Source organism: Pelmatolapia mariae, linkage group LG4, assembly GCF_036321145.2.
Source record: "Pelmatolapia mariae isolate MD_Pm_ZW linkage group LG4, Pm_UMD_F_2, whole genome shotgun sequence".
Classification (NCBI taxonomy): domain Eukaryota; kingdom Metazoa; phylum Chordata; class Actinopteri; order Cichliformes; family Cichlidae; genus Pelmatolapia; species Pelmatolapia mariae.
The window spans coordinates 22,973,709-23,001,445 of record NC_086230.1 but is presented as its reverse complement, the minus strand read 5'-3'; the positions used below and the strand labels follow the sequence as shown (position 1 = coordinate 23,001,445).

The 27,737-nt window shown below is 39.9% G+C and overlaps 2 protein-coding genes across 8 annotated transcripts in view; one reads left to right on the top strand and one right to left on the bottom strand.

The window, feature by feature from the left end:
* The window catches only part of baiap2a (BAR/IMD domain containing adaptor protein 2a), a 53,242-nt gene extending 28,074 nt beyond the window's left edge, over positions 1–25,168 (top strand). Inside the window, exons 3-14 of one of the 3 annotated variants that reach the window (XM_063471950.1) lie at positions 2,111–2,126; positions 2,731–2,792; positions 4,748–4,819; positions 7,447–7,584; positions 15,048–15,200; positions 16,950–17,192; positions 17,969–18,200; positions 18,552–18,753; positions 18,875–18,943; positions 19,023–19,176; positions 19,426–19,463; positions 23,706–25,168. In XM_063471950.1, coding sequence (XP_063328020.1) covers positions 2,111–2,126; positions 2,731–2,792; positions 4,748–4,819; positions 7,447–7,584; positions 15,048–15,200; positions 16,950–17,192; positions 17,969–18,200; positions 18,552–18,753; positions 18,875–18,943; positions 19,023–19,176; positions 19,426–19,463; positions 23,706–23,775 — 1,449 coding nt within the window. In that variant the 3' untranslated portion in view covers positions 23,776–25,168. Of the gene's footprint in view, positions 1–2,110; positions 2,127–2,730; positions 2,793–4,747; positions 4,820–7,446; positions 7,585–15,047; positions 15,201–16,949; positions 17,193–17,968; positions 18,201–18,551; positions 18,754–18,874; positions 18,944–19,022; positions 19,177–19,425; positions 19,464–20,994; positions 21,072–23,705 lie in introns of those variants that run through there. The other 2 variants (XM_063471947.1, XM_063471949.1) reach the window with 2 other exon arrangements.
* An 89-nt stretch (positions 25,169–25,257) lies between these two features.
* The window catches only part of aatka (apoptosis-associated tyrosine kinase a), a 31,570-nt gene continuing 29,090 nt past the window's right edge, over positions 25,258–27,737 (bottom strand). For all 5 annotated transcript variants that reach the window (XM_063471942.1, XM_063471946.1, XM_063471943.1 and 2 more), the window contains 3 exons: positions 27,493–27,673; positions 27,201–27,404; positions 25,258–26,825 (listed from right to left, as the gene is read on the bottom strand). In XM_063471942.1, the coding sequence (XP_063328012.1) occupies positions 26,797–26,825; positions 27,201–27,404; positions 27,493–27,673 (414 nt within the window). In that variant the 3' untranslated portion in view covers positions 25,258–26,796. The remainder of the gene's footprint in view (positions 26,826–27,200; positions 27,405–27,492; positions 27,674–27,737) is intronic.

Below are 27,737 nucleotides of genomic sequence, written 5' to 3'. Positions count from 1 at the left end.
TCATATGCATGCACTGGAGTCCTGCAGGCATGCTTCCTTCTCTGACTCAGTGGTTTAAGCTAGCAGGCGTGTGGCTGCTTGTTGCAGAGCTGCAGGTGCAGATAAACCAGATCACCTCACAACAAAGAAACTATTGTTTTTGTCAGCCAGGGACACAGGCGAGGTTCAAGTGCGCTGGGAAATATTGATACTAGAATGACAAGTCCATGAAAGTTTATTTACCGGTGTTTTTCTGCATATCCCATACGTAGGTGTGTATCTGTATCTGAGTTTATGGTGAGCAACCTGTCATGTCAGTCCTTGATAGTATGCGGATATCCTTATCAGGCTGGTTGCTCTAAACACCAAGTGTCACTAGCTGTCGTGCATGACACGTTTTCCGTAGAAACCAATAGCATTGCAAAACACGTTCCGATTTTTCTCATTTTTGCTTCTTTATTAATTTTAGATGCAATGCTCTGATGTTAACTGCTATTGAAAGACGTTGCTGTTACTGTTTTTATGTGATATTGAAGTTGCCATGGTAACAATTTGTATCCCCAAAGTGTGTGTTTTCTTTCTCTCTCTCGCTTGTAAAATATGCTTTGACGTTGTACGTACTGCAGTAATGAAACTACAGATGACAGGATGATATCTTTTTGAAAATGTGTTTTTGTACCTTTCTGGCAACTTCCAAATACCCTGTTTTGCCTGTTTACTGCCACTGTACATGATGTGTGAGTCTGTGCACTTTTGTCGGCAGCAGGGTGATGGATACTCATTAGTTAATTGATCTAGCTAGTTGAAGCCACCAACAGAATGACAGAGTTTCTAAGCCTGAAGGGCTGTGATCAGGGATGAGTATCTGTAAGCTGCTTAGCGGGCCTGCTGGGAACTGACAGGATGCTTTGGCCTCCTTCTCAACTCCTGTGAGGCGCAAGATCAGCAGGCAGGTTGCAACATGAGCAAAAGGCGTTGCTGTCTAGGGCATTCGGTGATGAGCTCGTCAGGCGTTGTAGTGTCATTGATTGCAGTGAATTTAGCAAGTGATGAAGGAGGAAAAAAAATCTTGATAAGATGTCAGTTTTTTGCTGCGCACACAGGTTTTCTGGTGATAAGCAGGTCAGCAAAATTGTAAAAGTGGAATTTTAATTCTGTCACTTTACTGTACTATAAGTCAGAATTGCTGGCAAATGCAGTAATAAATATCCTAATAAACTACAGTATGCAGTGTTTTGTGCAATTTAATATGCATCTATATGCTGCCTTTAGATGCTGAATGGGGTTAAAAGTAGCTGTGCTAGAAAAGTGTTTCATTCACTGCACGTTATGCTACTGTTAACAATTTTCTTGCAGAATGCTGATTGCATATTGCAGTTTCCTTCCCTCACACGGTGTAAACACCAAGCTCAAGTTTCGCAGCTCTGTATAAACTTTGGATTTGTGTTTTTCTTTGAACTGTCAAAGTCAGCTCTGTCGTGGTCACTTCAGTGTCACCGGTTTGCACTGTGCTTGATGTTTGTTGCGAAGGAGACCACTCCAAAGCCCTTTGGTGCAGAATAAAAATTTGTTCTGAAACCACTTCAGCTCAAGTAGCGATTTTTACTTATGGAGCATTTTGAGGTGGGTTGAGATGTGCTCTCCTAGGTCAGTTTTCAAAAAGAGGCTGCAACAGGAGAGGAAATAAAGTGCTTTGTCCTTATTTGATGCTTTTATAAAATGGTCGCAACATTAATGTCTGCAGAGACAGAGTAATAGAGAATTGTTTTTTACCCACACTCTCATCTTTAACTTTTTTCCAGTCATGCTTTTAATTTCTTGAAACCTTTAATTGAAGGTTTCAATACGTAATGCTATGACAAAAAACTTTTGTTTATTTTATAAATGAAACCAAAACTAAACTCATATCTCAGTGCTGTAGCCACTTACTGAAATTTTCAATCTCTTGTCATTAAATATAGAGCATGTAGCATGTCTGATAGATCTAAAGGGGCTTTGGAAAATATCTGTCTCATATTTCTGTACATGTATATCTCACACTGTCTTTACACCAGGCCTGTCTTTGTATGTTTGTCCTTTGCTCAATGTTGCTCTTTGTATTCCTTTTCTTGACAATGCACTGCACATTCAGAAGAGGCAGTCTGTAGGTATATAAACATTAAAACCTCAGTAGCTGCATGACCCTACCTTATCTCTACGTTTTGGCTGTTTAACTTTACTTGTTTATTCTGTGGAGAGTTTAACCTTTCTTTTAGGTGTTTCTTTTTTTTTTGTTGCACTATAAATTACACTGCCTAGTAATCAAAGAAAGAAAGGCACTATGTTTGATCTCCACAAGACATCAGTATTTTTACCCTTGAACAACTAGATTTAATTTGAGCCTTTTGCTTCCCCCAGATTTTGTTTTTCACTTCATTCTCTTTTCATTTTTCCCCATCACTTGATGTTGCTTCCCTGCCTCGGTTTTCTGCTATCTTGGGCCAAAAAACAAACTTTCATCACATTCTTCATCGTCCCAGTTGCAAGTCACTTGTCCTGTATGTTTGTGCGTCTTGTATTGCCACTGCATGGGCGTTGCAAGATGGGGTCTGTCTGTTTCTTCTCTGTTGCATTCCTCGTTTAATCTCTTTCTTGTTTCAAAGTTTTTTTGTTTTGTTTTTCTTGTGGTTCCCCATTCTCTCTGTTTTCTGCTCATGTTGTAGAGCACTGTTCATGTGTTTCTTCTCTGTCTCCCTGTTTCTCTCTGTGTAGGGGATGTGCTGTTCCAGATGGCAGAGGTCCACAGACAGATCCAAGTGCAGCTAGAGGAGATGGTTTGTATTCTGAGCTCAAAAGGTTTCTAACTGTGCAGCTCAACACTATATGAATACAATTTAAATCTTTTAACTGTAGATCAGCCAAGTTATTACAACAAGAATACAAGTATTAGTTTGGTGGTGTGGCTCTGCTCCCAAAACAATTTGCCCAGTAATGACACAAATTTTGCCCGGAGCTATTGACAGTATGGGATAAGTGATGTTAAATGAACATAAACTGGTATTGAATGAATAGACCTGCTGAGGCTATAACATCCACATTGCTAACACAGGAGGTGGTTGGGAAAGTCGAGTGAGTTAACTGCGTAGTATGGCATTCTGGGTAATTTTCTTTGCTGCATTATCCAGAAGTTACTGCTGTGCATCTAATACAGAAAAATAATAGAAAAAGGTGCTACAATCATGTCGTTGCCCTTATTGCTGCCCTTTAGTCATTTATTTTGGACAGGGTTTCTTAATTCTGTGTCTCTCCCAATGTATGCTATATTGCCAAAAGTGTTCACTCACGCATTTAAATAAATTCAGGTGTTCCAATCCAAAAGTGGTGTAAAATTAAGGCATACAGACTGCTTCTACATTTATTTCTGAAAGAATGGGTCACTCTCAGGAGCTCAGTAAATTCCAGCATGGTATCGTGATAGGACAACAAGTCCAGTTGGGTAATTTCCTTCCAACTAAATATTCCACAATCAACTGTTAGTAGTATTATAACAAAGGAGAAGCGATTGGAAACAACAGCAACTCAGCCACAAAGTCGTAGACCGAGGGTGAATTTTCCATGGCCGAGCAGCTGCATCCAAGCCTTACATCACCAAATGCAATGAGGTGGGGATTATGGAGTGGGGGGTTGCTGTTTTTTGGAGTTGGGCACAGCCCCTTAGTACCAGTGGAGGAAACTCTTAATGCTTCAACATACCAAGACATTTTGGACAATTTCACGTTTCCAACTTTTTGGGAACAGTTTGGGGACAGCCCCTTCATGTTCCAACATGACTGTGCACCAAGCAAAGTCCATAAAGACATGGATGAGTCAGTTTGGTGTGAACTTGACTGGCCTGCTCAGAGCCCTGACCTCAACACGATAGAACACCTTTGAGATTAATCAGAGTGGAGACTGCGACCCAGGCCGTCTTGTCTAACATCGGTATCTGACCTTGCTTCTGAAAGAATGGTCATAAATTCCCATCAACACATTTCTAAACCTTGTGGAAAGCCTTCCCAGAAGAGTTAAAGGTGCTAGAGCTGCAAAAGGTGGGCCAACGTCATATTAAACCTTATGGATTAAGAATGTCTCTCAAGTTCATATGTGTGTGAAGACAGACGAGCAAATACTTTTGGCATTATAGTGTATATGTGCGACTATCTGTGGGGTACCATCTTGAATCCGATTTAAGAGAGGAGCAAGAATGACCTGGGTTTAAACCCTACCACTAATACACTGCATTATGCATGATAAAATCCCAAATTTGTTGCAGTTTTAGACTTAAGACTTGTTAAACTCTTTGCCCACATACTCATTCAAAGTAGTAAATCCCTCCACATCTTCACTTTTCAAGCATTCTCCCAGAGGCTCTTGTTATACCCAAACATTTTTCCTGTCTATGATTAGATTTTTTTCCCTTTCCATTCATTATATAACATTTTCAGTCTTTTGCTGCTTCTGTCCTTTTTCTTTTGTTTTGAGTGCTACATGAATTTTTAAAGGTTTAAATGATTTGATAGCCATTGCCTTTTGGTTCATGAATATTTCAAATAGCATTCCAAATTTCTTGGAAACATTGCTGTGGCTTAAACTAAGACATATATGGGATACTAGTAGAGCTTTACCTAATTCCCATTTTTTGAACATTAAGTTAAATTGACATCACAGGACAATATTGTTGCTGTATGTTATCTCACATACCACAGAAAACTTATCATGTTAACTTAAATCTTTTGCGTTTTTTCTCCAGCTGAAATCCTTCCACAATGAGCTCCTGTCCGAGCTCGAGAAGAAGGTGGACCTGGATGCTCGTTATTTGACTGTGAGTATTTGTATGTTGTGCTTCCAAATCCAGAGGAGAGCGCCACTTCATAAGTGCACTCCATATGTGAGCTTATTTTAACAGTTCATGTAATGTGGCATCGAATTAGTTACGGCTTGATTTGACTAAAATGATTACAGAGATGGAGGTAAAGCTGTGTGTGTGTGTGTGTGTGTGTGTGTGTGTGTGTGTGTGTAGGTGTGTGTGTGCATGTGAGTTCTCAACTATTTCAAAGTCTGAGACAATTAAAGGGTCTGTCTGGGAAAGGAGATGTTTTGAAATAACATAATAACATTCAAGTCTACTCACCCCGTCAAGGGTAGACTGATTATAATAAACCCCTCCTGGAGTGTGTTGTGTGTAAGTGCTGTGAAGCTGGTCTACATGTGATATCTTTAGAATGAGTGGGTTGCAGCCTGAGTGTAGAGCAGTACTGCTGTGCCTTGTTTTGGGGGATGGGACGCTACCATTATTGTACTGTTTTGTTGGAAGGACCACGTTATGAGCTGCTTCAGCTCCCAGCTACTCACTCACACACACTCTTTATATAACATTGCTTTTTAATAGGGAGGGGTGGGTGTCATTTAACAGGGAGACCTATCATTAAACTCAGATGGTGTTATATTGAGTTAATATTAAAGCCGTGAGATGTGTTAGAAACCATCTTGAATTGCTGACTCTCTTATACATCTAATATAAATTTCTCATTCTTCTGCAGTTTCAGACATTTATTTCAGGGAATTTCCCCGAGCCTTTAACAACCATCATTTAATATGGATGCCTTTCTGATCTGCTGCAGTGACAATAGTTATCACTTTGCCTCAGACCTTTTGAAATAATCATCTGAAACTTTGACTGAGTTCCTCTGGGGGATTTTCTCTCTCTTCTTCTATTTTGCTTGTGCTTTTGTATCAAATAAAGGTTTGGACTGCATTTACAACACTACTCATCCATGAAATCCACATCAGAGTTTGGACTGAATAACACTGAATTCCAAAAAGCAAATAGATTACCAATAAAGTAGAAGCATCTCAGTCAAATCAGCCTTCAAAACAACGGTCACATTCTCAACGCATACCAAAGTTCACCATCTGACCCCTCTGTTTCTAATCTGCTTTAAGCACACAAACCAGTTATCTATCTGGAATAATACCCAGTGATGGAGAGTTGTGTAGTAAACGCATGAAAGTGTACTGGCTTTAGCTTTAATTAGGGGGTGAATTTCAGCTCAACAAAGAGGATGCTTGGGATATTACTTTATATACCCTACAGGGCAAACTTACTCAATAGTCAATTGTTCTGTTTCTACTCACTGCTATGATTTATGTGCTAAAGTGTGTTCACAATAGAGCCACAGCTCCCAGGACTTAAATTAAATGTCAATAGCAGAGCAACAAATGCTGTGTGCACTGCTTTTCTGGAAGGACTGAGGTAATGAAAGGATGGGTTATTCATATTCGTTGTTATTGTGTTGCAAACGGGATACCTGTGCACAGACGTATTTTGGTAATTTTTCTTTTGTGAAAAAATATTAAACAGAGGCACTTCTTATGTTAAACTATTTAGCAGTGGCCAAAAAAATCCCAGCCATTTTTTTAAGTGTGGTGTTGGGGAGGTCTGTGCTGTTTACAGGATTTCAGTCAAGCTCAATCCTATAGAAGTAAGCCACCCTTTTCTCAGCTATGAAATTGAAAAACCGCATATGTCATACTGCTAGATTCCTGATGACAACAGCAGCTTCTTTTCTGTGCCTTTTCAGAATACCTAGAATATGCTACCTGCATCTTCAGTGACTTACAGTATGCAAATGTGGGTGTTGAACCCTCATGCATGAGCTCTCCAATTTTGCCGTGTACTGAAACCACATGAGCTTTGTCACACTAGACACTGTTTCTATAGCAACAGAGCTGGTAAAGCCTGGAAAGTTGTTTTGCTCATAAATGAATAAATAAGCAAATTATATTAATCAAAATGCATTTCTGTTTTGTTTTTTGTGTTGTTTTTTTTTTTTAAAAAACTAATGAATAGCTTTTATCATTTTTACAAGCAATCATGTGTTGGTTTTGTTTTTTGTTTGTTTTTTTAAACATTGTTGGATCTCACTGATTGTTGCCCGTTTCACATCATGAAAATCAATTTTAACCAGGTTGAGAAAGTACTTAGTGACAGCGAATGCTTTAGGAGACACAATCGCAAGCAGTGCAGATGTTAAATCAGTCCAAAAGGACAAATAAAAAGCAATCCCAGAGCTTATAAATGATTATGTAAATTGAGTTCATTAAAAAGACTGCTTTGGGACATTTTTAAATTATCCTATCTTGCAGCATCAGTGCCATACAAAAAGAATTTTCTGGTGTATCATAAAACTGAAGCACATTTCAGAACTCTAGCAAATTATTTCTGTGCTTTTGTGCTATGGGTGGAATCCAGAGTTTTGTTTTTTAGTTTTCTTCTGAGCTTCAAACTTGCCTGAAAACCTTTGGGAAATGGTTTTCATTCCTGTTACTTACTTGCCTCATTTATTTCTCTGCCTGTTTTGTTTTGTTTTTTCACTCAGACTATTTAATTTGCGGCCCTGTTTTAGGAAGTCTAATTTTGTGTTGTGCACTACTTGCTGCCCCACGTAGGCTGCCCTGAAGAAATACCAGATGGAACACAAGAGCAAAGGGGAGAGTCTGGAGAAGTGCCAAGCTGAACTAAAGAAGCTGCGCAGAAAGAGCCAGGGCAGCAAGAACCCCTCCAAGTATGGAGAAAAAGAGATACAGGTGAGCCTGTTTTGGGAGTTTTTGCATGTCTTCAAACATTTGCAATTATTACAATGAAAGGGCAACATTTAAGCATGCAAAGCCCCCAAGAACAGAAATGACAAGAACAAAATTCAGAAATAACAAACCAAATCTCAAGTCAGATGGACTGCTGTGCTTAGTTTCAGCAGGATTTCCATGAATTTGGGTGATTTATAAGGTTTGGTAAAATAATGACTTTATTATCTTTACATAGTAAAAAGAAGACTCAAAACAGCTAGGATGTGGTGGTGATGAGGAGTTTTCCTGAGTGGGAAGGCAAATAGTGGAGGTTTGATTATGAACTGTGCACCCTTAACAATCTTTATTACATTGAGACACATATGACAAGCACTTTGACAAGAAAATGCATGAGGAAATAACTACACTAATTCATGTACCGAGGTGTGTGCACTTTACTCAGCTAGTATGTTACAGCACAAGGCTTTGATCAACGTTTTAATGGGGTGAGTAAAAGCACAGCCTGCAAATGCGACACAAAATAGACGACTCAATTATCAAAAATGGGCTAGATACGATGACAGAAATCTGAGGATGTTATACATCAAATGTTGATGGTTTAAAAAAAAAAGTCATAGCCGGATATTATCCAAGTATACTATTTATCCAATTTTTTCTGTGTTCTAGTTGCTTAATAAAATGATTATCCTAATAATACTACAGCGTATCACAGCCTGAACTGTTTTAGCCAAGCTTTCTTGTAGTTTAAGTAATCTTCAAAGCTCTGCTTTGGATGTTAGCTACCTTTAGTTCCCACGCTGCTTCGATAATGGTGAGGTCCAGGCTCCTTGGAGGCCAGTCCATGTGTTCTGATAGTGTTAGTACTGATAGTCATATCTAGTACTGATAATTAGATACTGATAGTGGTCCATTGTTTGGCTTTCTATTCAGGTATGCTTTTAAATCATTGGCAGTGTGTGTGGTAATGCTGAAAAATGACGTTGCTGGCAAAGAGATGCTTTTCAGTTGGGATTGCATGTTGGATCAAAATCTAAAATCTGGGTAGAAACTCACTGTTGTATCTCTCTCCTGACGTCCTGTGCATATGTTTAAACCAGCAACTTCAGTTTTAGATTTATCACTCCATAAGAGCCGTTGCCACTAATTTCTCATCTCTTGAATCTTGTATCAAATCGTGATTTATTTATTTTTTCCAAATTTCTTAAAGACATTACTTTCAGACACAGTTCATCTGCTATTAATATTTTTATTAAGTCCGCCACTTCTTTTGCACTCCACTTGTACAGTTTCCTCAAATTTCTTAAGGTAACAATGTGCACCATGCTGGTATATGCCAATCTTTAAGCTAATAGCTCTCTAGGAATCACCTTGATGCAAAAGATGCAATTTCTTTTTATGCCTGTCAAAATGTGTTATCTTTGGCATCTTTTTGCAGATTCATCTCAAGAAATCAGAACAGATTACATGTTCTGTGACAGGCTGCTAGTTACAAAACCCCTAAAGATACAAACTAAAATTGGCTCTTTTCCAAGATGTGTTTTACGTATGGACAAAAAAGTGGTTCATCCCTTGATTTAGGTGCCTGTTTATGCTTCAAACATTCATAGGTCAAAAAAATGAGTGCTAAAACAGGAAATATCCAAAGAGAAATGTTTGAAATACTGCCAGCCTGGAGAAATGCTGCTCAAGACCACTTTAAAAAAACAGCAGAATATCTAGCTCCTTTAGAAATAAAATATAAAGAAATGATCAATGGCTCAACGCTTTTGCACAGTACTGTGTGTCTTTTGCACAGTTATTAGAAATTCGACATTTACTTTATAACCTGCTGTGAAGTATAGATCAAATGTTTAATCATCACTTAAAAGAAAATGATTTTAAAAAACAAAGCAATCAAACTGTAAACAATGCTGACTCAGTGTTTACATGCATTATGGAAACTGGATCCACAAAGAGATCAAAGCACCGTTTGCATTCATTTCGTGATTGTTTCCATAGGAAAGCAGCATCTGTGGGAGTCCTTCAAGTGAAACGAATGTTGACGAGTTGAAAAGACTCTTTGCTGTTAGACATAACTTAATTAGTTATCTCTCATAGTTCATTATCTAGCATTTGACTTCCTGCTTGACAGCAGAAAACACGCTCCTGCAAAGGCACTCCTTTTCTCATTGTCAGGCTTTATTCAAATGCGGTCTGCATGTTGATTTGTTTAGTCCTGTAGCCAGTGTCACTATCAAACTGAGAAAAATGACACAGCAGAGAATGTCAACAGTGTGATTGCTGTTCCTTCACAAGGCTGGAAACTTGAATCTGACTGCTGGACGGATGGAGGGAAAAATGTCAAACTAACAGGTCAAGACTTGTAGGGTAATTACTGCAGGGTTGGTCTTTGCCATGAAGTGTGGCCGTCCATGACAGAATCTGATTGATGATTCTAGCCTCACTTAAGCATTGTACTGTTTTCCAGAGTTCTCTGGGTTTAAAAACATTCCTTTGCTTTTCAGGTTCTTGAAGAATAGGCTCCTCCTCTGTCTGATCAGTTTGCATGCTATGACACGCACTTAGTCACACATCTGCCCTATCCTGTCTGGAGCAGTATGGCAGTGCTGGATTGATCTGACTGCTGTGTCACATTGAGTTTGTTCCACAGTGTCAGGCATGTCATGAAGAGACGCTGTCTGAAGTGTCGTCATAAAGCATCAAAGCTCGCAGTGTGTAGCCGTCCGGTTTTGTTCAGACCGCTGCTTGAATTGAGACGGATGTTTGAGGGCACTACAGCAATAAAGCCCAGCTAAGAATGGCAAGTTGCTACATGTATCTGGCTACCTGAAGCGTGTGCTACATAATTAGACCTGTGGTAAGGTTCCCATGGCATAATTTGATAAACAGCAACTGCACTACAATCAGCAGTTCTTCAGAAATAAAGAAGTGCAAATAGTAGTTTAATGATGTAAAATTTCAAAATGTTGGTCTAAATTCCCGATATAAATGACAGGCCAACTTAGATTAATGCTTTCTGTCTTTACATTCTACTGACAGTTTAGCTTTATTATAGACTTCAGAGTTGTAATAGGATTGCAAAAGACCCCTGGGGGCATCAATCCATCTTTTTTTTTCTTAATGGCTGTGCAAGAGGAAAGTAGTTGCCACAGTAGTTGGGCAAATAAACTGTCTAATATCACAGAGCTACTACCCAAAAAGCAAAAAATAAAGAAAACGAAATACACCTTTTGCTTATTGGGCATAGAGAAGTGAAGCTCTTCTTCTGAGTTTCTATGACCGGAAAAGCTCTGGACCTACAATGTTCAGTCAGTTAGCAGAAAAAAGAAAAAATCAATCTCCCTTTCTCATTTTCAGCCCGCTCACTCTCACTGATCATATCATGTCTGTGGGCGTGTGAGAGAAAAGTCAACTCGTTTGTGCCTGAGCCCCGCAGGGAAGACGACACAGAGAGGGAAAGAGCCCTGCACTCCCACAAGACCTGCGCCGCACAATGACAACCATCCACCTAGAATGAGATAGAAAGTGACCGGCTGCAGATATAAAGTCTGCAGCTTACTTTGTGCAGATAGAAAATGGTTCTTTCTCCAGCAACTGAGAAAGCAAAAGTAAAAGTTGCTAAGATGCTCTCACCATTTCCTTCTCCCAGGCCACATTTCTGTTATTTTAGCAGATGAGAGGCAAAAAGATTTCCTTTTTTTCGTGGCCTCTCTTTTCATTAAAAAGTAAAGTATGTCTGAACAGTCTGGCAACAGACACCGGCAAACTTATTGATCGTCTTCCTCTTCTCTCACTCCACTGTCTCTCCCGCTTCGGTATATGTCCCTTTGTATTTCCTCCCCTCCCCATTCTCTCTTGCCTTCAGTGGTCAAAGCCTGCTAGAATACTAATCAGTTCATTATGTAGTTCATTGGAGAGGACAAAGGTACTATAGAAAGGTGTTTCATCTAGATAAACTCCTTTGCTCTGTAGAGGCTGTTAATAAGAGCCCAGACAGTCACAGACAGACGAGTTCATGATTAAGAATTAATGTCATTAGATGTTTGATATGCTCTGGGCTTCTTCAGCTCTGTGTCATTAAAAAAAATGAAAAGTGATCCCAACCTGGAATTGTGCGTACATTCATTCACATTCATGCACAGCTCGAAAAAGGCACAAGATATGAGCTTTGAAAAAGACACTGTAATGTGTAGTTTCCTTCTGTCGTGCCCTGAAGCATTACAATACAGTTCTTGAATCCAAAGAGTGCTGATGAGGAAGGAACAGAAGAGCAGACCTAAGCAGCTCTGAACTGTGCAATGAGATGCTCTCGAATCCCCACAGGAATAAACGGAGTATAAACAGTTCTGATGTTTTGAATCTTACAGTTTTCTTCACTTTTTGAAGGATGTGAACGCTCCTCCCTCCACGTTGCGTGCAATTATGGAAAGCCCTGTTGGTACACAGTGCAACAGAGTGCATAATGCCACATGCAGTTTTTTGCTGTCGTATTAGGATTTCGTCCTGAATATGTCAGTGTAAAGAGGCATACAGAGAGAGAGGCAGATATGCTAATCCAGTGAACTCTGAATGTAAGAACTGCACTAACTTGTAGCAGGTTCCATTCATGTTCATAACCTTTGCAAAACAAGTCATTCGATCTATGATGTAGCCTGAGGTCCCTAAGCTATAATAGTGGCTGGTGTTTGCTTAGTCTTTTTCTTACTGCATCATTGTCTTCGGTTACTTTGGTGACCTTTTGAATGACTGAGAATTTGGGGCTTGTGAATTTGACAAGTGGAGAGGGCACACTGGTTGAGCTGCTCCTATTAGCTCTGCTTAGAAGTGCTAGAAAGGCTAGCAGACTGTGAGTCACAGGCTGCAGAAACAAAAAAGGGTCACTCCAACAGAGAAATGAGAAGAAGAAGAGGAGCAGATCTTTAAATGGTCATTTTGAGGCTTCCCTGATATAACTGAAGACCCATTTACAAATTTTAGCAAGCTGAATTGTCCACCTTTGGGGCGGATGTGTGACATATTTCTCTCTTGCTTTCTGCCTCCTCTCTTTATTCTCTCTGCAATGTAGACTGTGACTCATACCAAAACAAAATTGCAGTCTTTAATAAGAAAGCAACAGGTGGGAGCAAGAATGCCCCAAATTAAAATGTAGTAAAAAAAAAAAGAAATAAAGAGCTCTCAGTTGACTAAAATATGTGCATCATTCTTCCATCTTTCTCTTTCCTGATTTGCAACTTGGCTCCATTGAATTGTGTAATGGTGCAGGTGAATTTCTTCCTGTGACAAAAGGCTGGATTTCAAAATGTGGCGAGCACTGTTTGCTCACAGAAGGACGGTCCCGGGTTCAAATCCACTGGCCGTCTGGGACCTTTTTCTGTCGAATTTGCAAGTTGTTCCTGTGCCTGTGTGGGTTCTCTCCAGGTACGCCGGCTTCCTCCCACAATCGAAAGCCATGCATGTTAGGTTAATTATAAATTGGCGGTAGGTGTGAACCTGAGTGTGAATGGTTGTCTGTCTTTCTGTGTTAGCCCTGAGACAGACTGGCAACCTGTCCAGGGGTTCCCCGCTTCTAAGTGGGGTACTGGCTACAGTCCCACACCTCTCCCCTTGTGACCCTGAATTAGATAAGGAAACGAGTGGCTGGACGCATCTTTTTCAAAATGTTTGTGTTCACTATCATTTAGCCACTTTAAATATCCCTACACGCATGGAATCAGTGTTGTGTTGACTGCTGGCAGTGGGGAAGTAGTGTGCTCTGGTGGTTACTCAATGAAATGCAGTACATCGGTGCTGCGTGGTGTCACCATGGGATCTTAGATTTGCCTACGGGGAGGAATTTGATCAACTTCATCAGTCTTAATGGGCCACAATGTGGAACTCTCTAACTTCTATTTTAATTAAGAACACTGAACTTAGGACCTATTAATCACACTGAGATGCCAACAGCAGCATAAGTTATGAACTATTTTTCTCTTTTCAGCCAGTAAGATTCAAATACCCAGGAATCATGTTTGATGCAGACTTGTGGCTTTACTATGCAGTGGTTTACACCTTCGCCGAACAAGAGAAAGATCCAAGTTCAGTCCTGAAAGATGACAGGTTGCACCAGAAGGCCATTCGAAGCAGACCTAAAGTAATCTCTGTGGTGACCCCTTATGTTAAGGAAGCAGCCGAATTTAGCTAATATTTGATTCAGACTAATCCAAACTTTACTTTTTAAGAATATTTATCATAAACCTGCCGGGACTACAGATTAAAATTTGCATGTATGGCTAAATTTCTTAAATTCCTATGATGGATTTAAGTGCTCATGTAAATAATGTGCATTGTCGATATCTTATTCTTGCAACAGTGTATTTATGTTTAACATGGATGACCTGAATGAAGTATACTTACAGAGCATTCAACCAAAAGAAACCCCAGTTTTCACTCTAGTTAAAAATCAATGCAAGTAAATATAACACACTCTTCTAGGTCAGTATTTATTAGCAGATGGTACAGTATTAAAGCCATGAAAGTTGACTCATTTGACCTACTTTTAGAATAGTCTGCAAAACTCTTAGCTATTTGAATGCAAACTCAATGCATTGTAAATGCACTTTGGAAGAACATGGTCACAAAAACACCTAAATGCCATTTCATCTTAGACTCCCTATAGCTTCTCGCCACTTACTGACCCTTCGATGCGTGTGCATGTCTGTGTGCTGTCCCCACTGACATTTCCCATTTTACAGAATTCATGTTTAGACAAACTTAAAGTTTGGGATCTCTCCCTCCTGCTGTTTTAACATTACTCACTCTTGTACAGACATTAACACACCTGTTATTTGTTATTGTCCAATATGTAAAATGGATTAGTGGGTCTTTGTGAGCAGTTCCTCCTCCACACTGCGGGATCTTCAGTCATAATTGCTGTGCCTCGATAGCACTCGGCAGGGAAAATCTTGCCAGAGAAAGTTACTGAGTAAGGCTCTCTCCTTGCACAACTATTACTGCCAAGGTGCACTTAACCCCTAATTGCTCCAGTGGAGCTGTGAAGTGATTGACAGTACAAGATTGTGCAGCACTGAGCAGCTTCTTGGTGTGAATGTGTGTAATTGCATGAATGTGAAGCAGGGTGTTATTTTGAAAAAAAAAAGTACTTAGGTGTTAGCCAGCTGCAAGGACCCCTTTCTTGTCAGATCTTCCATCCACTGGCCTTACTTATTAAATGTGAAATCTGTCTTTTTGCTTTTTTTTTCTTTAATTACAATACCTATGAAGCATCTGTAGTTCACAGTGTACCAATAACCAGAACTTCTTTCCTGGCTGTCTCAGCAGTAGAATTTGTAGCAGCAATAGTGAAAGGTCTTCTTATTTATTTATTTTTTTGCTTAAACATCTTTGGGAATCTTTCTACAAATCTGCAGATGTTATCATGATGTCCTGCTCAGTAATTGTCCTGTCCATTGTGTTTTCTCCTTCAGTATGTGGAGACAATCAGCAGCAAGCAGACTGAGTTGGACACCTTCATTGCTGATGGATACAAGACGGCCTTGTCTGAGGAGCGCCGCAGGTACTGCTTCCTAGTCGACCGTCAGTGTGCTGTGGCTAAGAACAGCAGCGCCTACCATGGCAAGGTAAGATCACTAAATTATCACATCATGCCTTTCTGGGTGGAGACTACGGTCTCTTTCCAGATACTTTGACTTTCTTCCACAGTCATACTTTAATTGGTGATTCTAAATTGGTCGTTGATATGAATGCAAGCCTGAATTGATGTGTGTCTGTCTGCAAACGTCTGGCAACCTTTCAACTTATGACAGCTCCCACTGGTGACCCCAAATAGGATAAATGGTTAAGACAATATTTTATACCTGTATGGTTAGTATTTCCTGTAATAATTTGTTCAGTTATCAAGCGTTTGTAGGCAAGGCTTAGCTCCATGTGGAGCCTAGCCTGTTTTCAGTAGTTGTATTAATTTAGATAATTTGAAACATGTTGTATGTATTATCTGGTCAAAAAGGGACGTGTGCAGAGCTTTTAAAGTCAGTCTAAACAACTACTCTCCATCTGTTATCTCAGAGTCATTTTAAGATTATGAACCACTGTTCAGCAAAAAAAGAGTAAACTTGTATATATAATTCAGTTGCATTTGTTTTGACCGCTCAAAGGGGCCTCTTTGTTTTTAAAAAATTGATTATCATCGTAGACGGTGCCAAGCTGACAGGTATATTTGAAGCTGTAATCCATCAGTGCACCTGCCTGCATCTGGTTGCCTTTTTCTATGTGGAGAACGGCTTCGCTTTTTCAGTTTATTAAAGGCTAATAGGAAAAGACATTAAAAAACCAAATCTAGAGTAAGATGGATTGAAATAAATTGCACACAGCCTTTTGCCCATATTGTTTACAACAGCAGTCACTAGAGAATTTTTAACTGCTTGTTATTTTTCACATTGGTGCTGACATTTGAAGCCAAGAACCTTTGAATCCAAGCAAATATCCCCTCATAGCATACAATCAAAGGTAGTGGAGAGTTGTTATAGAAGGATTTAGTCAGTTTATATATTTATGGTGTATGTGTGTGTGTGTGTGTCGGTGTGTGTGTGTTTCTGTGAGCTTGTGTGTAAACTGCAAATACAAGTCTATCCATTTTTCAAGGATATCAAATTCATGTGTAATGGAGTACATCTGTCTCCAGGGAATACTGGTGGGTGTAAACTGTCAGCCTGAAGATGTGGCTAGAGGAGGTGTGTGTGTGTGTGCGTGCATGCGTGCACGTGCCAGCTATCCTCCTGCTGCTTTTTTTTTCCCATCATGGAGTCTAGTCATTAATCAGGATGGGGGTGTGCGTGGGAAGAATTCACCTTCAGCAAACTGAAGAACCCTCTCCCAGAGGGTTTCTAATGTGTGTTTGCCTGTGTGTAACACAAAGAAAAAAAAGAGATGATGTGAGCTGCAGATTGGTCAATACACAGTGACAAAATCCAGTTTGTGCATGCATATGTGTGTGTAGGTACCATACAGACATACAAACGTGATCTTGGTTTAACTGTACAGTATTTTGGTAGTTTTAAAAAAGAACAGCCGTGTCCACGGGCTGTGAGATGTTGCAGTAGGCAGCTTGGTTGTATGTTAGCCTGCCTCACCCACGCAACACATTATCAAAGCTGCACTGAGGGCAGTGGTCAAGGATGCTCTGCAAGAAAATATCTTTGAGGACTTGACTTGTTTGTTTTTTGTTTTGTTTTTTTTAAGCGGGGGGTGGGGGGGGGGCTGCTTAGCTGAGCGCTTTTTCTCTGGTGACACTGCAGCCACAACAGTATCTCTGCTTTTAACCTAAATGTGTTTTCTCTGGTTTCCCCAAATCACTTCCTTCTTCCTTTCAGGGTAAAGACCTTCTGACCCAGAAGATCCCAGTGTGGCAACAGGCCTGTTCAGACCCAAACAAGCTGCCGGAGAGGGCCATGCTCCTGGCCCAGCAGATGGGCTCTGCTGCCCTTGGGGGTGCAAGTCCTCTGCATACCTCCAAATCCAATCTGGTCATTTCAGACCCCATTCCTGGGGCACAGCCACTTCCTGTGCCCCCAGAGTTGGCTGTCTTTATGAGTGGTGGCCTTGGACACCCAGCAGTAAGTTTAGAAAATATTTATTTATGTTAATAAGTGAGTTGCTGTTTATTATGTTAGTTAATAGCATTGATTTTCTGCTTGGAAACCTGTGAGTCCTTGCATGCACACCCACTCCAGCATTGTTCAGACAAAAAATATTCCAGTGACAAAGGCCTAGAAGAGCACACGGATGAACCCAGTTTTTATCTGGTTTCCAATCTCCCCAGAGCCCCTACAACCCACAGGACTCAAAGGATCTTCTGCCCCAGTGCCTGATCCCACAGTGCATAGTGATCCTTATATTACTTCTGTAATTTAATTCTCAAATATGATGTCAAAGATTTAAGATCCCTAGCATTTTACACATACTTTCGGCTTGTTTTTATAGAGAAAATGAAATTATTTAACTGGAGTTTTTTCACTCCATTTCCTCAAGGCCACCACTGAGTAAGAGCTAGCACTGCTCTCCTTATGTCGGCTCGTGTGCTTTTGGCCCTCCATAAGGAAGCAAATCAAACAAACATTTCTCTGTAGTCTCACTTTAAAGATGGCACTCAAGTTAATGAGCTGTTAAGTCTTCATTTCATGCAGTGCAGCAACAAAGTAAACTTAGATGAACTTACTAGACTTAATCAGTCACTTTGAAATGTATTTTGTAGGTCTACAGCTCCAGTGCTATTCCGTATATACCAAACTTCATCTTAATCCAAAAAATTAGGATGAACTGCCGCTACAGCATTCCACACTGTAAGCCTTTTTTTTATTGTTCTTAGTGAATCTATGCTTATTTATTTCAGAGACTGATGGGTCCCGATGGCATGTCCATGGTCAATGGGACAACAGGAGTCCAAGGAGAGGAATACTGGGCAGACGAAGCAGCAATGTCTATTTCCCAAGTTAGGCCTTCATCTCCTTCAACCCAGGCACAGGTACAGTCCCAGGTCCAGCCCCAGAGACAGGTCAGCGACGTCTACTCCAATACCCTACCTGTCCGCAGGCCTGCCCCCGCCAAGAATAAAAACCCAGTGGGTAAGATGTTATCCAAATACTACAAAACTCCCTTTGTTTTCTCCCTTCATTGAGGAGCATAAAAATTATCATTGCAAATATTTTTCCAATAATGGTGAAACATTACCTTCCAACCTGAATATGGAGTTAAAAAAGAAAAGGTGAAGTTTGCTTTAAAATGTTGATAATATGATCATATGCAAGATTTCAGTTAAGTACAGAATTGTATAACAAAAGCTGCTAATGTTATTATGTCTGACTGTTGACCGATTCTTACATTGAGTTAGTTCAGCTCAAGTCATTCCAGTAGTCTATGAACAGTTCCTGATGTTAATCATGTTGCTCACATATATCTGCTTTCAAACCCAACAGGAGAGACACGAACCCTGCCTAGATCCAGTTCGATGGCGGCAGGACTGGAAAAGAACGGGCGCTCCCGTGTCCAGGCCATCTTTTCCCACGCTGCAGGTGATAACAGCACCCTGCTTAGTTTCTCCGAGGGAGATGTCATCACCCTGCTAGTGCCTGAAGCGCGTGATGGCTGGCACTATGGGGAGAATGAGAAAAACAAGATGTAAGTAATGTATAATTTATTCTGTTTTGCCCGAATCCAAACTGTAAAGTAAGCTAAATGGTTGTCGATTAGGAGCAGCCATAGGCACATGTACATTTAACAAACTCTGCACTTTTAACAGGCGTGGCTGGTTCCCGTTCTCCTACACACGCGTGCTTCCTGACAGTGACAGTGAGAAGCTCAAAGTGAAGTATGCAGGATAAACACTGCCACACTTAATAATTCTGAATGAGACCAAGTCTGAGGCCATTGTTTTCTTACCCCTCCAGCCTGCACCATGGGAAAAGTAGCAGTACAGGGAACTTGTTGGAGAATGATGCATCAGTGCCCACACCGGACTACGGCCTGACTGCCCGACTGCTGGCACAAAGCCTAGCACAGCCCCGCCCACGCCCCTACAGCATGGCAGGCTTTGGCACACAGGTACTGTAACATGTCGCTGTACCTTTTAGTGAACAGTACCATTTCTGAACTTGTTACTTGCTAAATTAATTTGTAGCTCCCACCTGAGTTTGTCTTATGTTGCGTAATTAAATGAGTAATCCTGCAGTAAGTGAAAATCAGACTTTTGCTCACTTTCTGCTGCCATCTAGTGTTTGTATTTAAATACAGCAGATAATTCAGTAGTGGGTCTATGAGCACACAATGACTGCTTAACACTTGTTTTTTCAGCCTGCTATTGAGGATTATGATGGTCGCTTTGCCACAAGGTAAGTGCCTTTTTTGCCCTACCTACTAAGTATTGATCGATAATGTATGACTGCTACTGCCATCTGAAACACTTGATACTCGAGACAGCAAGGCAACTGCTGAACATGCACATATCCCAATTTAAATGTAGCATACTTTCACTGCTTTCTAAACAGATAAAATTAATTTTACTGAGGAAAAAAAACCTACTAGTACTGGGGTCATCACAAAGTCAGTATGGATCGAAGTGTGATGCCTGAGTTAGTGGTAACAAAGCTCAATTGTTCTGTAAATGTATTTTTTTATTATTTATTATAAATCTACTTTTATTACTATTTTTAATTTGTTTAGTGTGTTTTTGATTTTTTTATGTGCAGGAGTGTTTTTATTTACTTATTTATCTATTTTATACTATTATTTTATATTATTTATTTATTTTTTGCCAACAATCCCAAAGACGGTAGTTTACTACTGATTTCAAACTGAAAAAAGGAGATGACAATCTTGGATAAATTTGGCCTTTTTTTTTTTTGACACAACCTTGACAGTAGGCCACTGATCTCTTCATCCACTAATTGTTTCTAAACTAACGAGAACACTTGGACTCAAGCAAAAGTTCTGCTTTGCCATAGAATTTAAAATTTGCAACTTTGCCATACTGTATGTATGCAGTGTTTGCTTTAAATATTATTTCTTGTGTCGTCTTTATCCTTTCCTCTTTGCTCTTCTTTACTTTTTAAGTAGCTTGTTAAAGTTGAGCAGGGTCAGTATCACTGTATTGACAGATTTATTTTTTTTGATCCATTGTGTTTTAACTCTAAACAAGTCCTTGCTGACTCGTCAGGGTAATGTGAGGTTAAGGTTCAGAATTATGCTGTGCCTGTTTCTGTCCGATCAGGGAGTGCATCTTTGCGTATATACCTGTATGTAAATGTGTGTACGTGTGAGAGTGGGAGAGAGGAGAAATGTCCTGGTGTGTATGTGCATTTGTACTGGTGTTTGGTGGATTACATGTTGTGACAGTAGACATCACGCTGACTTCATCTCAGTCATCGCTGCTTGTCAGCCTGGGGCTTTGGGCACCAGTGTCAAGATGTTTTACATACTCCTGTCTGCTCTAAATGTGTGTGTATTTTTCTTTCTGTATCAGTATTTTGAGACAACTCTGTCCTGCAGGGTGTATTCACCCCAACAGACTAATACTGCATCCCTCCAGCTAAGGAGATGACTTGATGATTTTCTCATCAACAGCAACATATTGGGTTTGTCTGTTTTTCAAAGACTGGTCGAGTCAAACACAATCAAAATATGCACAACAATATCAGTAAACATATCTGCGTAAAAGTGTTGATGAGGGAATTGGAAGTCCAATCTTCTTGATTATGGCAGGTGTGTTTGGAGTTGTAGCTGTGGGTGGGGCAAAATAGATTTCCTGACCCCACCTGCCCTTCTCCTAAACTCTACTCTGCCGCCTTGTGCCTGTCTTGTCTTTCTCCATTTCTCTCTGAGTGTGTCCGACCTGGCAAGCTTCCTTCTCTCTTTGTTCCACAGTGACAGTCCTGATGGCAAATTGATTTCGACTGTGTGAGAACAGACATACAGACAGAAACAGACAGCTCCGGATAGCACAGGGGCCTCTTCCCCCCCCCCCCTCCCCCCCATCTTTCCCCCTTCTTAGCCTCCCTCCTGTCCAATTATCTCCACCTCTTCTCCTCTGCCTCCACACACACCCCTTCTCCGAATGGAAGAGGCCAGTTTCATCCCTCCTTTCTGTCCTCTCTTCCTCCCCGGGTCCCTCCTTTCCTCCTTCCGTCCGTCCTGGGGTGCTGCTGGTGGTGGTGTCGGTGTGGACAGTAGCGGTTGGTGGGTGGAGGATTGCGTTGAGCGAGAGAGCCAGAGCGGGGCCTACCTGCTCGGCATGCAGCGATATGGACTCTGAATTCGCTATCACAGTCCACCATCACGGACTGATCTCGCAAGAGACTGCCTTTGCTACTGCTTATCTTTCATGCATGTACATGGTTGTGTCATTTTGTCAAACTAAAGGACATTCATGTACTGTACAAGTGCCAAAAGACTTCAATGTCGATGTACTAAAGCCACTGACTGAATGGCCTTTTTAAGCACAAGTGGGCCCAATATTATTGATTTCCCACCAAACACATACACGCTCAAAAAGCTTTGTTCAAAGTAAGGCTGCACGGCAGATTACTCTGTTTCCATTCTGAGAGTTCCCCTATGTCCTGCTGTGCTTCCTCGTGTCAGTGCTAGACTTTATTTTCCGTCCGGAGGGTGTGTCATATATGCCTTACTTTGCTTTTTTTTTCTATTTAATACAGATTTTATGTGCAATGAAGCATTTTTTTAATTGAGCTTCAATAATATACATTATATATAGCTAAATATAAATTGTTTCTGTACGTCCACTAAATTGCACTGTATTTTTGGTCATCACATGGTATAGTAAAAAAAAAAGCAAAATAAATTAAAATTCCCACTTTTGTCAACACAAACCCTCTTTTTGCCATCCTTTCCTGAACCTACTGCCACAGTTATTACTTAAATAAAATGCCTCACTCCTGTAACCTTCAGTTTTGTCTTCTTTTTTGTTCTTTCCTTTTTTTCCCCCACTTTTTTTTTCTAATCCTGAAGGTACAGTTAGCTTGGAAGGGTCCATGATCTTTTGTTGAGTATCCCCAATAACAGCTGTGAATTAGTTTTAGGTTAAATAATAACCACAGCTTCTGCAGCTTTTAGTGTTTATGATTGTATTCCCTGAGTGGCTATGTAGTTTTTTTTTGTTTGTTTGTTTGTTTTTTTGGTCTTTTCTTTTTAAAAAAATATATTGTCCTTGTAAAAAATAAAATAAAATAAATGATAATAATAATAATAAATATTATTATTAAATTAAAAATTAACATATTTCCAGAAACAATGAAACCTGCTGATTAGTTGAAGTGTTTATCTTATGCATGCTGTGGAGGGAAACCAGAAAATGTAATATTGAGATTTGACCTTGAATGTATGGTGAATTTTTACAAAGGTATTCTAAATAAAACATACATCTATATATTAATAAACAGTGTGGTCTGACGAGAAATCTGTTCTGTCGATGATAATTTCCTTGTTCGGCTCAGAACTGATTATTTTTATTTTTCACTTTCTCCCCTCAAAACGAGCACCTACCTGTGACTCATTTCAAGCCACAACTCTGTTCTGTGCATGCGGTTTCATCCTTACTCACTTCCCCAAGCACTTGTAACATCTGTGCTGCTCTTGATAGCCTGTTGGTGTGTGAGGTGGTGTTGTGTGCACTTTGATCTGAACCCTACCTGCTTGCTTTCCTTCTTATTTGGCCTTCTCTTTGGTTGTTTTTTAAATATGATTTTGACTTACTTGTGCTTGAGTTGTATTTGGGTTATATAAACAGCAGTGCACACATTTTTAGCAGACGTCCGGTTGATTTTATTTATTTTTATTTACTGTCAGATTTGTTCCCAGTGAGCTTTGCAATTTGAAAGGATTGTAGAGTGCTGTATACAGTATGGCATGTTGAGCATGAAGTGCGTACCTTTGTTTTGCATCCCCCATTTCAGTCGTGTACTGTTATCAGTTTCAGTATGTATGCATTGCACCAGACTAACCAGTGTCCTTACAAAATGTGACCCATGCATGATCTGAGAGATGAGCCATTCAAATCCAAAAGTTCTTTTTACCTTCCAGTTTGGGTCCAGAATTGTCCCGGTTCTGAGGGAACAGGACCTCCGTAAGTCCACCAGTCTCCATCGCCTTTCAGCCAAGCAGTCTCTTATCTTCTGCTCTCTATTACTGTCTGGTTCTCATTGTTGTCATTGGCTGTCTGGCTGCAGTTAAGATGCGGGGAATAGCTGGTCTTTTCTGTCCTTTGGCCTCTTTGGAGTTGGCATCACTTGGTTCTGTCAATCCAGCAGGCCTTGGGTTGTAAAAGAAGTACTTTTATATTTTAATTCATGTAATTTTTTTTTTCTTTTTGTGTGTAACCCAGCATCATACAGAGAAGACACTAACCCTTCATGCATGCCTATAACACGCTATTTAATTAGAATTTGTTCATCATATGCTTGCTAAATCTCACAAAACTGCAACTTTTTGCTCAACTTACTGTTGGAAACTTTAAGAAGGTAGAAGTCTTTGGGTGTGGTTACATAATTAACCATCTAGATCTCGTACTTTGCTCAAGCTAACTATAAGTCTTCCTTGTCTCACCCCTTCTCTCCCCACAGTGACCGTTCCCTGGAGGTCTACCTCCGGCCTTCCTTCTCTGATGACCGAGCTGCACCCATCTTCTACTAGCGGCCTGCTGCCCCCTTTTTACCCTCGCAGGCCTTTCCTTTTTAAAAAGCAAGAGATAATGGCCAACACTGGCAGGTTTCAGTTGTATAACGTTATCGCAAGAGGGCCCAGTGGCTGTGGAAATTCACTTAAAGAATTTCCCATCAATGTTTTTTGCGAATGCTTTCACGAAACATTGAATGTTTTAGTCAGAACAGTGTGACAGTTAGATTTAATTATTTAGATCATACCAATTGTGAATAAGGTATTGCTAATAAGTTTTACTAGTGATGCCAATACATTAATATTTATCTGTACTTCTGTTATGCTATTTTTTTGGTTTCTGCAACACTTTACACTGTAACTTTCACTGGAAGATTATTTGAATTAAGTATCAGTGAAGGGGCACACTGCAATAGTTGCTTACGTGAGAACTGAGAAAACGAGAAAAAGATGGTTGTAAACAGTTTACCACGCATTGCTGTAATGTGAACTGAGTAATTTGAATTCTCAGACTGATGGTTCAACCCTGACAGGCGATGAGTAAACTATAATTTTGCTTTTGTTAGGTAATAATATAGAATTATATATTGACTAGTTGTGATACAGTATACCCAGATTTTCAATGTGGGAACTGTGCCTTCTAGGTGTTCTTTTTTTTGTTTGTTTTTTCTTTATATGCATATGGCGATATCCCTTTTGTTCTGTAAAGTGGTTTGAGGGAATATGCATCGCAGTTCTATTTGTATTTTTATATTACTGAAAACGTTGATGGGATTATTTCACTTTCTTTGGCTTGAGCAAGCTTTCGTACTGTGCAGGCGCAATTCCACAGGTATAACACGGGAATAAACTGCTACTCTTTCCTTATGTTCAAATTTCAGTAATATCTAAGCTGCCAGATTGCCAGGAAATGAAATGCAGTGCATACAGGAGGGGGTTTTATATATATATAAAAATACATATATATATTCAGCTTTGAGGGGGTGGTAGCTTATCAGATAAGGTACAGTATTATCATAGCTTTGATCATTTGTTCTCAGTATTTTACAGTACACTCACCTGGGACACAAGATTAGAGGCATGTTTTTCTTTTTTACAATATGATGTACTGGGTTAGTGCTGAAAGTGTGGTTGAAAAGTAAGAATGTGTTGTGTGAATGAGCTGAAATGCCTCTTAGTCTCCAGGAAATAAACTGTTACATCACAAAAACGTTCTTTTGTGGATGAGTCGTTTCCACTGAGAATTACGGTCATGCTTTTACTACATAGCTCATTTAAGAATCAAGTTTCAAATGCATTTTTTTAACTTTTATATAGCCCTCACCTCGTCCATGTCTTTCTGTTTGTATTATATCTGTACTGTGCAGACCATGCATGTAAATTAACTTGTCCAAAATAAATCCATATGTGCACAGACTTCATACTTTTAGGTGTTGTGTTTTGTTTGTTTTACACTTGTTGACATTAATGCAGATAAATATATCACAGACACAAGAGGGGGAAAAGTATTTGGATTTATTTGTTTTGGATAGTACAACAGCCGTGAGTGAGGGATGAATGGAAACAGCAATGATGTTACTACCGGTGCATAGAACAGCCCACCTCACCTTCTCCAAAGGCGTCTGCCACTTTAGCCAATGGGCTTTGAAATATCTCTTTGGCAAATTTGAGAGACTATCATCCTGGATTGCATCTTCTTCAAATTCTCTATACAAAAATACTAGCAATGTTTTCTCTTCTTGCAGAACTTCAAAGGCAAGGAAAGAGGAAACTGAATTGGCACTTGGAGCTACAGGAGGATAGAGAGGGGGGAGTGAGCTGCCGATACAGCAGTAGTAATTCAAGTCAAGCTACCTGCTACATGTTGATATAGGATTCATACAATTGTCCTATTTTGAATGTCTTTTTTTTCTTCCCCTTATCACCTCATACCCGGTTCAATCAGCACTAACATAACAGATGCATAATGAAAGAGACCAAGACCTAGATGTAGAAAAGATGCTCGAAAATGATAACCGACATTCAACATTTATAACTGGCATGTTGATACTGACACCACTCAACAGTGGTGACACATCTAAGTCCCTTTTAAAGTCATTCTACTGATGATCAAATTTATTTAAAAAAAAACAACTAAATCTATAAACGGCACGTGGACACTAATGGGGGGAATCTCATTGTTCAGCTGATTCGTTGCAGAATGTGGACATGAAGAGCAACGTGGGGAACACAAAGTGTTTCAGAAAAGTGTGGAGAGCCGTGGGTTGTCATTAACTAGAGTGAGTGGTGGAGAATATGGTAGTGGTAACATCCTGGTTTTCTGTATTATGTTGCCATTAACATTAAATCCACAAAGTCCCACACTGGTGATTTGGATAACGTGAGAAATTAGGATGAAGCACCTCCAACTCCACCATCATCACCAGCCATAACTTTTCATTGAATTCAAATATTTTGTTTGAAAATCCATTGTAGTTTCTTACGTAACAATCATCAAGCACTGTTTTCTGGCACCAACAATGAGAGCCGTAACAGTCTTAAGTTGCCAGAAAATGCCGGATGGTAAGCAGATGGACAAAGGCAGCCAATGAGAGGAGCAGCTATGTCTGTCATTTCACTTTTTTTTTTTTTTTCCTTTTTTGGGGGGATTATTTTTATAATTCACAAATCAAAAGAACTGTAAGGTCACGAAAAGGAACTGATGCCGCATTTACCAAATAAATACTGCATGTCAAAACTAACATTTCTATTTCTGCAGACAATAACACTTCGCTTTGTATCCACTTTAGGTTGCCATCCGTGCAGCTATTGCTCTTTCTTCATAAAAAATAAATAAAATAATAATAATAGTGTGCAAATCATTCGGGGTACTTCACTACAATATGAGGCACTGTCTCATAAAGGGTCACCAGGGTCAGATGCCCCAAAGGTCGATTAAAAAATAAAACTCTGTAAAACATCTAGATATAATAATGCTGCTTTTTCTGTGTTGAGAAGAACCTGGAATCGACCTTCTCTCATCGTGGTGGCAGGGCACTCTCAGTCTTTTGGATTATTGTCACTGTTCCCTGTGGGACACAAGAGATTGGAAATAGAAGGTAAAAATATTCTATTTATTTATTTACCAACTTCACAACAAAAACAAATTAACCAGGAATGCCCTAGATCTACTTTTTCTGTGTGTCAAACGTGTAATAAGCCACATCCCTGCAAATATTAGCACTTAAATATTAGATTTTATGAATCTTTAAATCCACTTTGTCTTTCAGCTGTTTATATTAGCTGCATGTGGATCTTTGCTTACAACATTACAATGGAAGCCATCTTTCAATAGCCACATTACAAAGTAGGATCAGTATTTTAAACTGAGGTGACGTTTAGTGGAGTGTCACAATTTTAGAGAAACTTTTACTACTACAAGTTGGACTAAAAGGCATTTTTACCTTTTGCTGAGCTCATCTGGGAGTCGCAAACATGTGTGATAGAGAATCGTGACACCATAAAACGATTAAGTGCTACAGCGGCTGGTTTAGGTGCCTCGGGACTGTTGGAGAGAGAAGTGGGTGTTAACGCGGGCTCAAGTGTGGTGACAGGTGAGGATGGACAGGGCTCAAAGGACAGGTCATCTTCCAATTCGCAGTTCCCACCTGAATGCACACAGAAAGTCATAATCACTTTGTTAAATGCAGTGAGAAAAAAAGTGAGCTTATTATTTGCAACATATTGCATCCTCACCCTCTTCTGATTTGTTTCCATCTGTTTGTTTAGAAACACAGGGTGATTCACGTGACTGAGCTTCAAGTTCAGGGTCAGGTTGGGGCTGCTGGTCAAAGTTTTTTGTCTCTGATGTTTCCTCTCCACTGGCCTCTACTTCTGTTGAGAAGGAATAGTCGGCCAGCTCTCCTGTGGGGCTCTCCTGGAAGGCATAAAAACCAATTAAGTGATTTAATTTAACATAATAATCTCCCCAGTTTGTACAA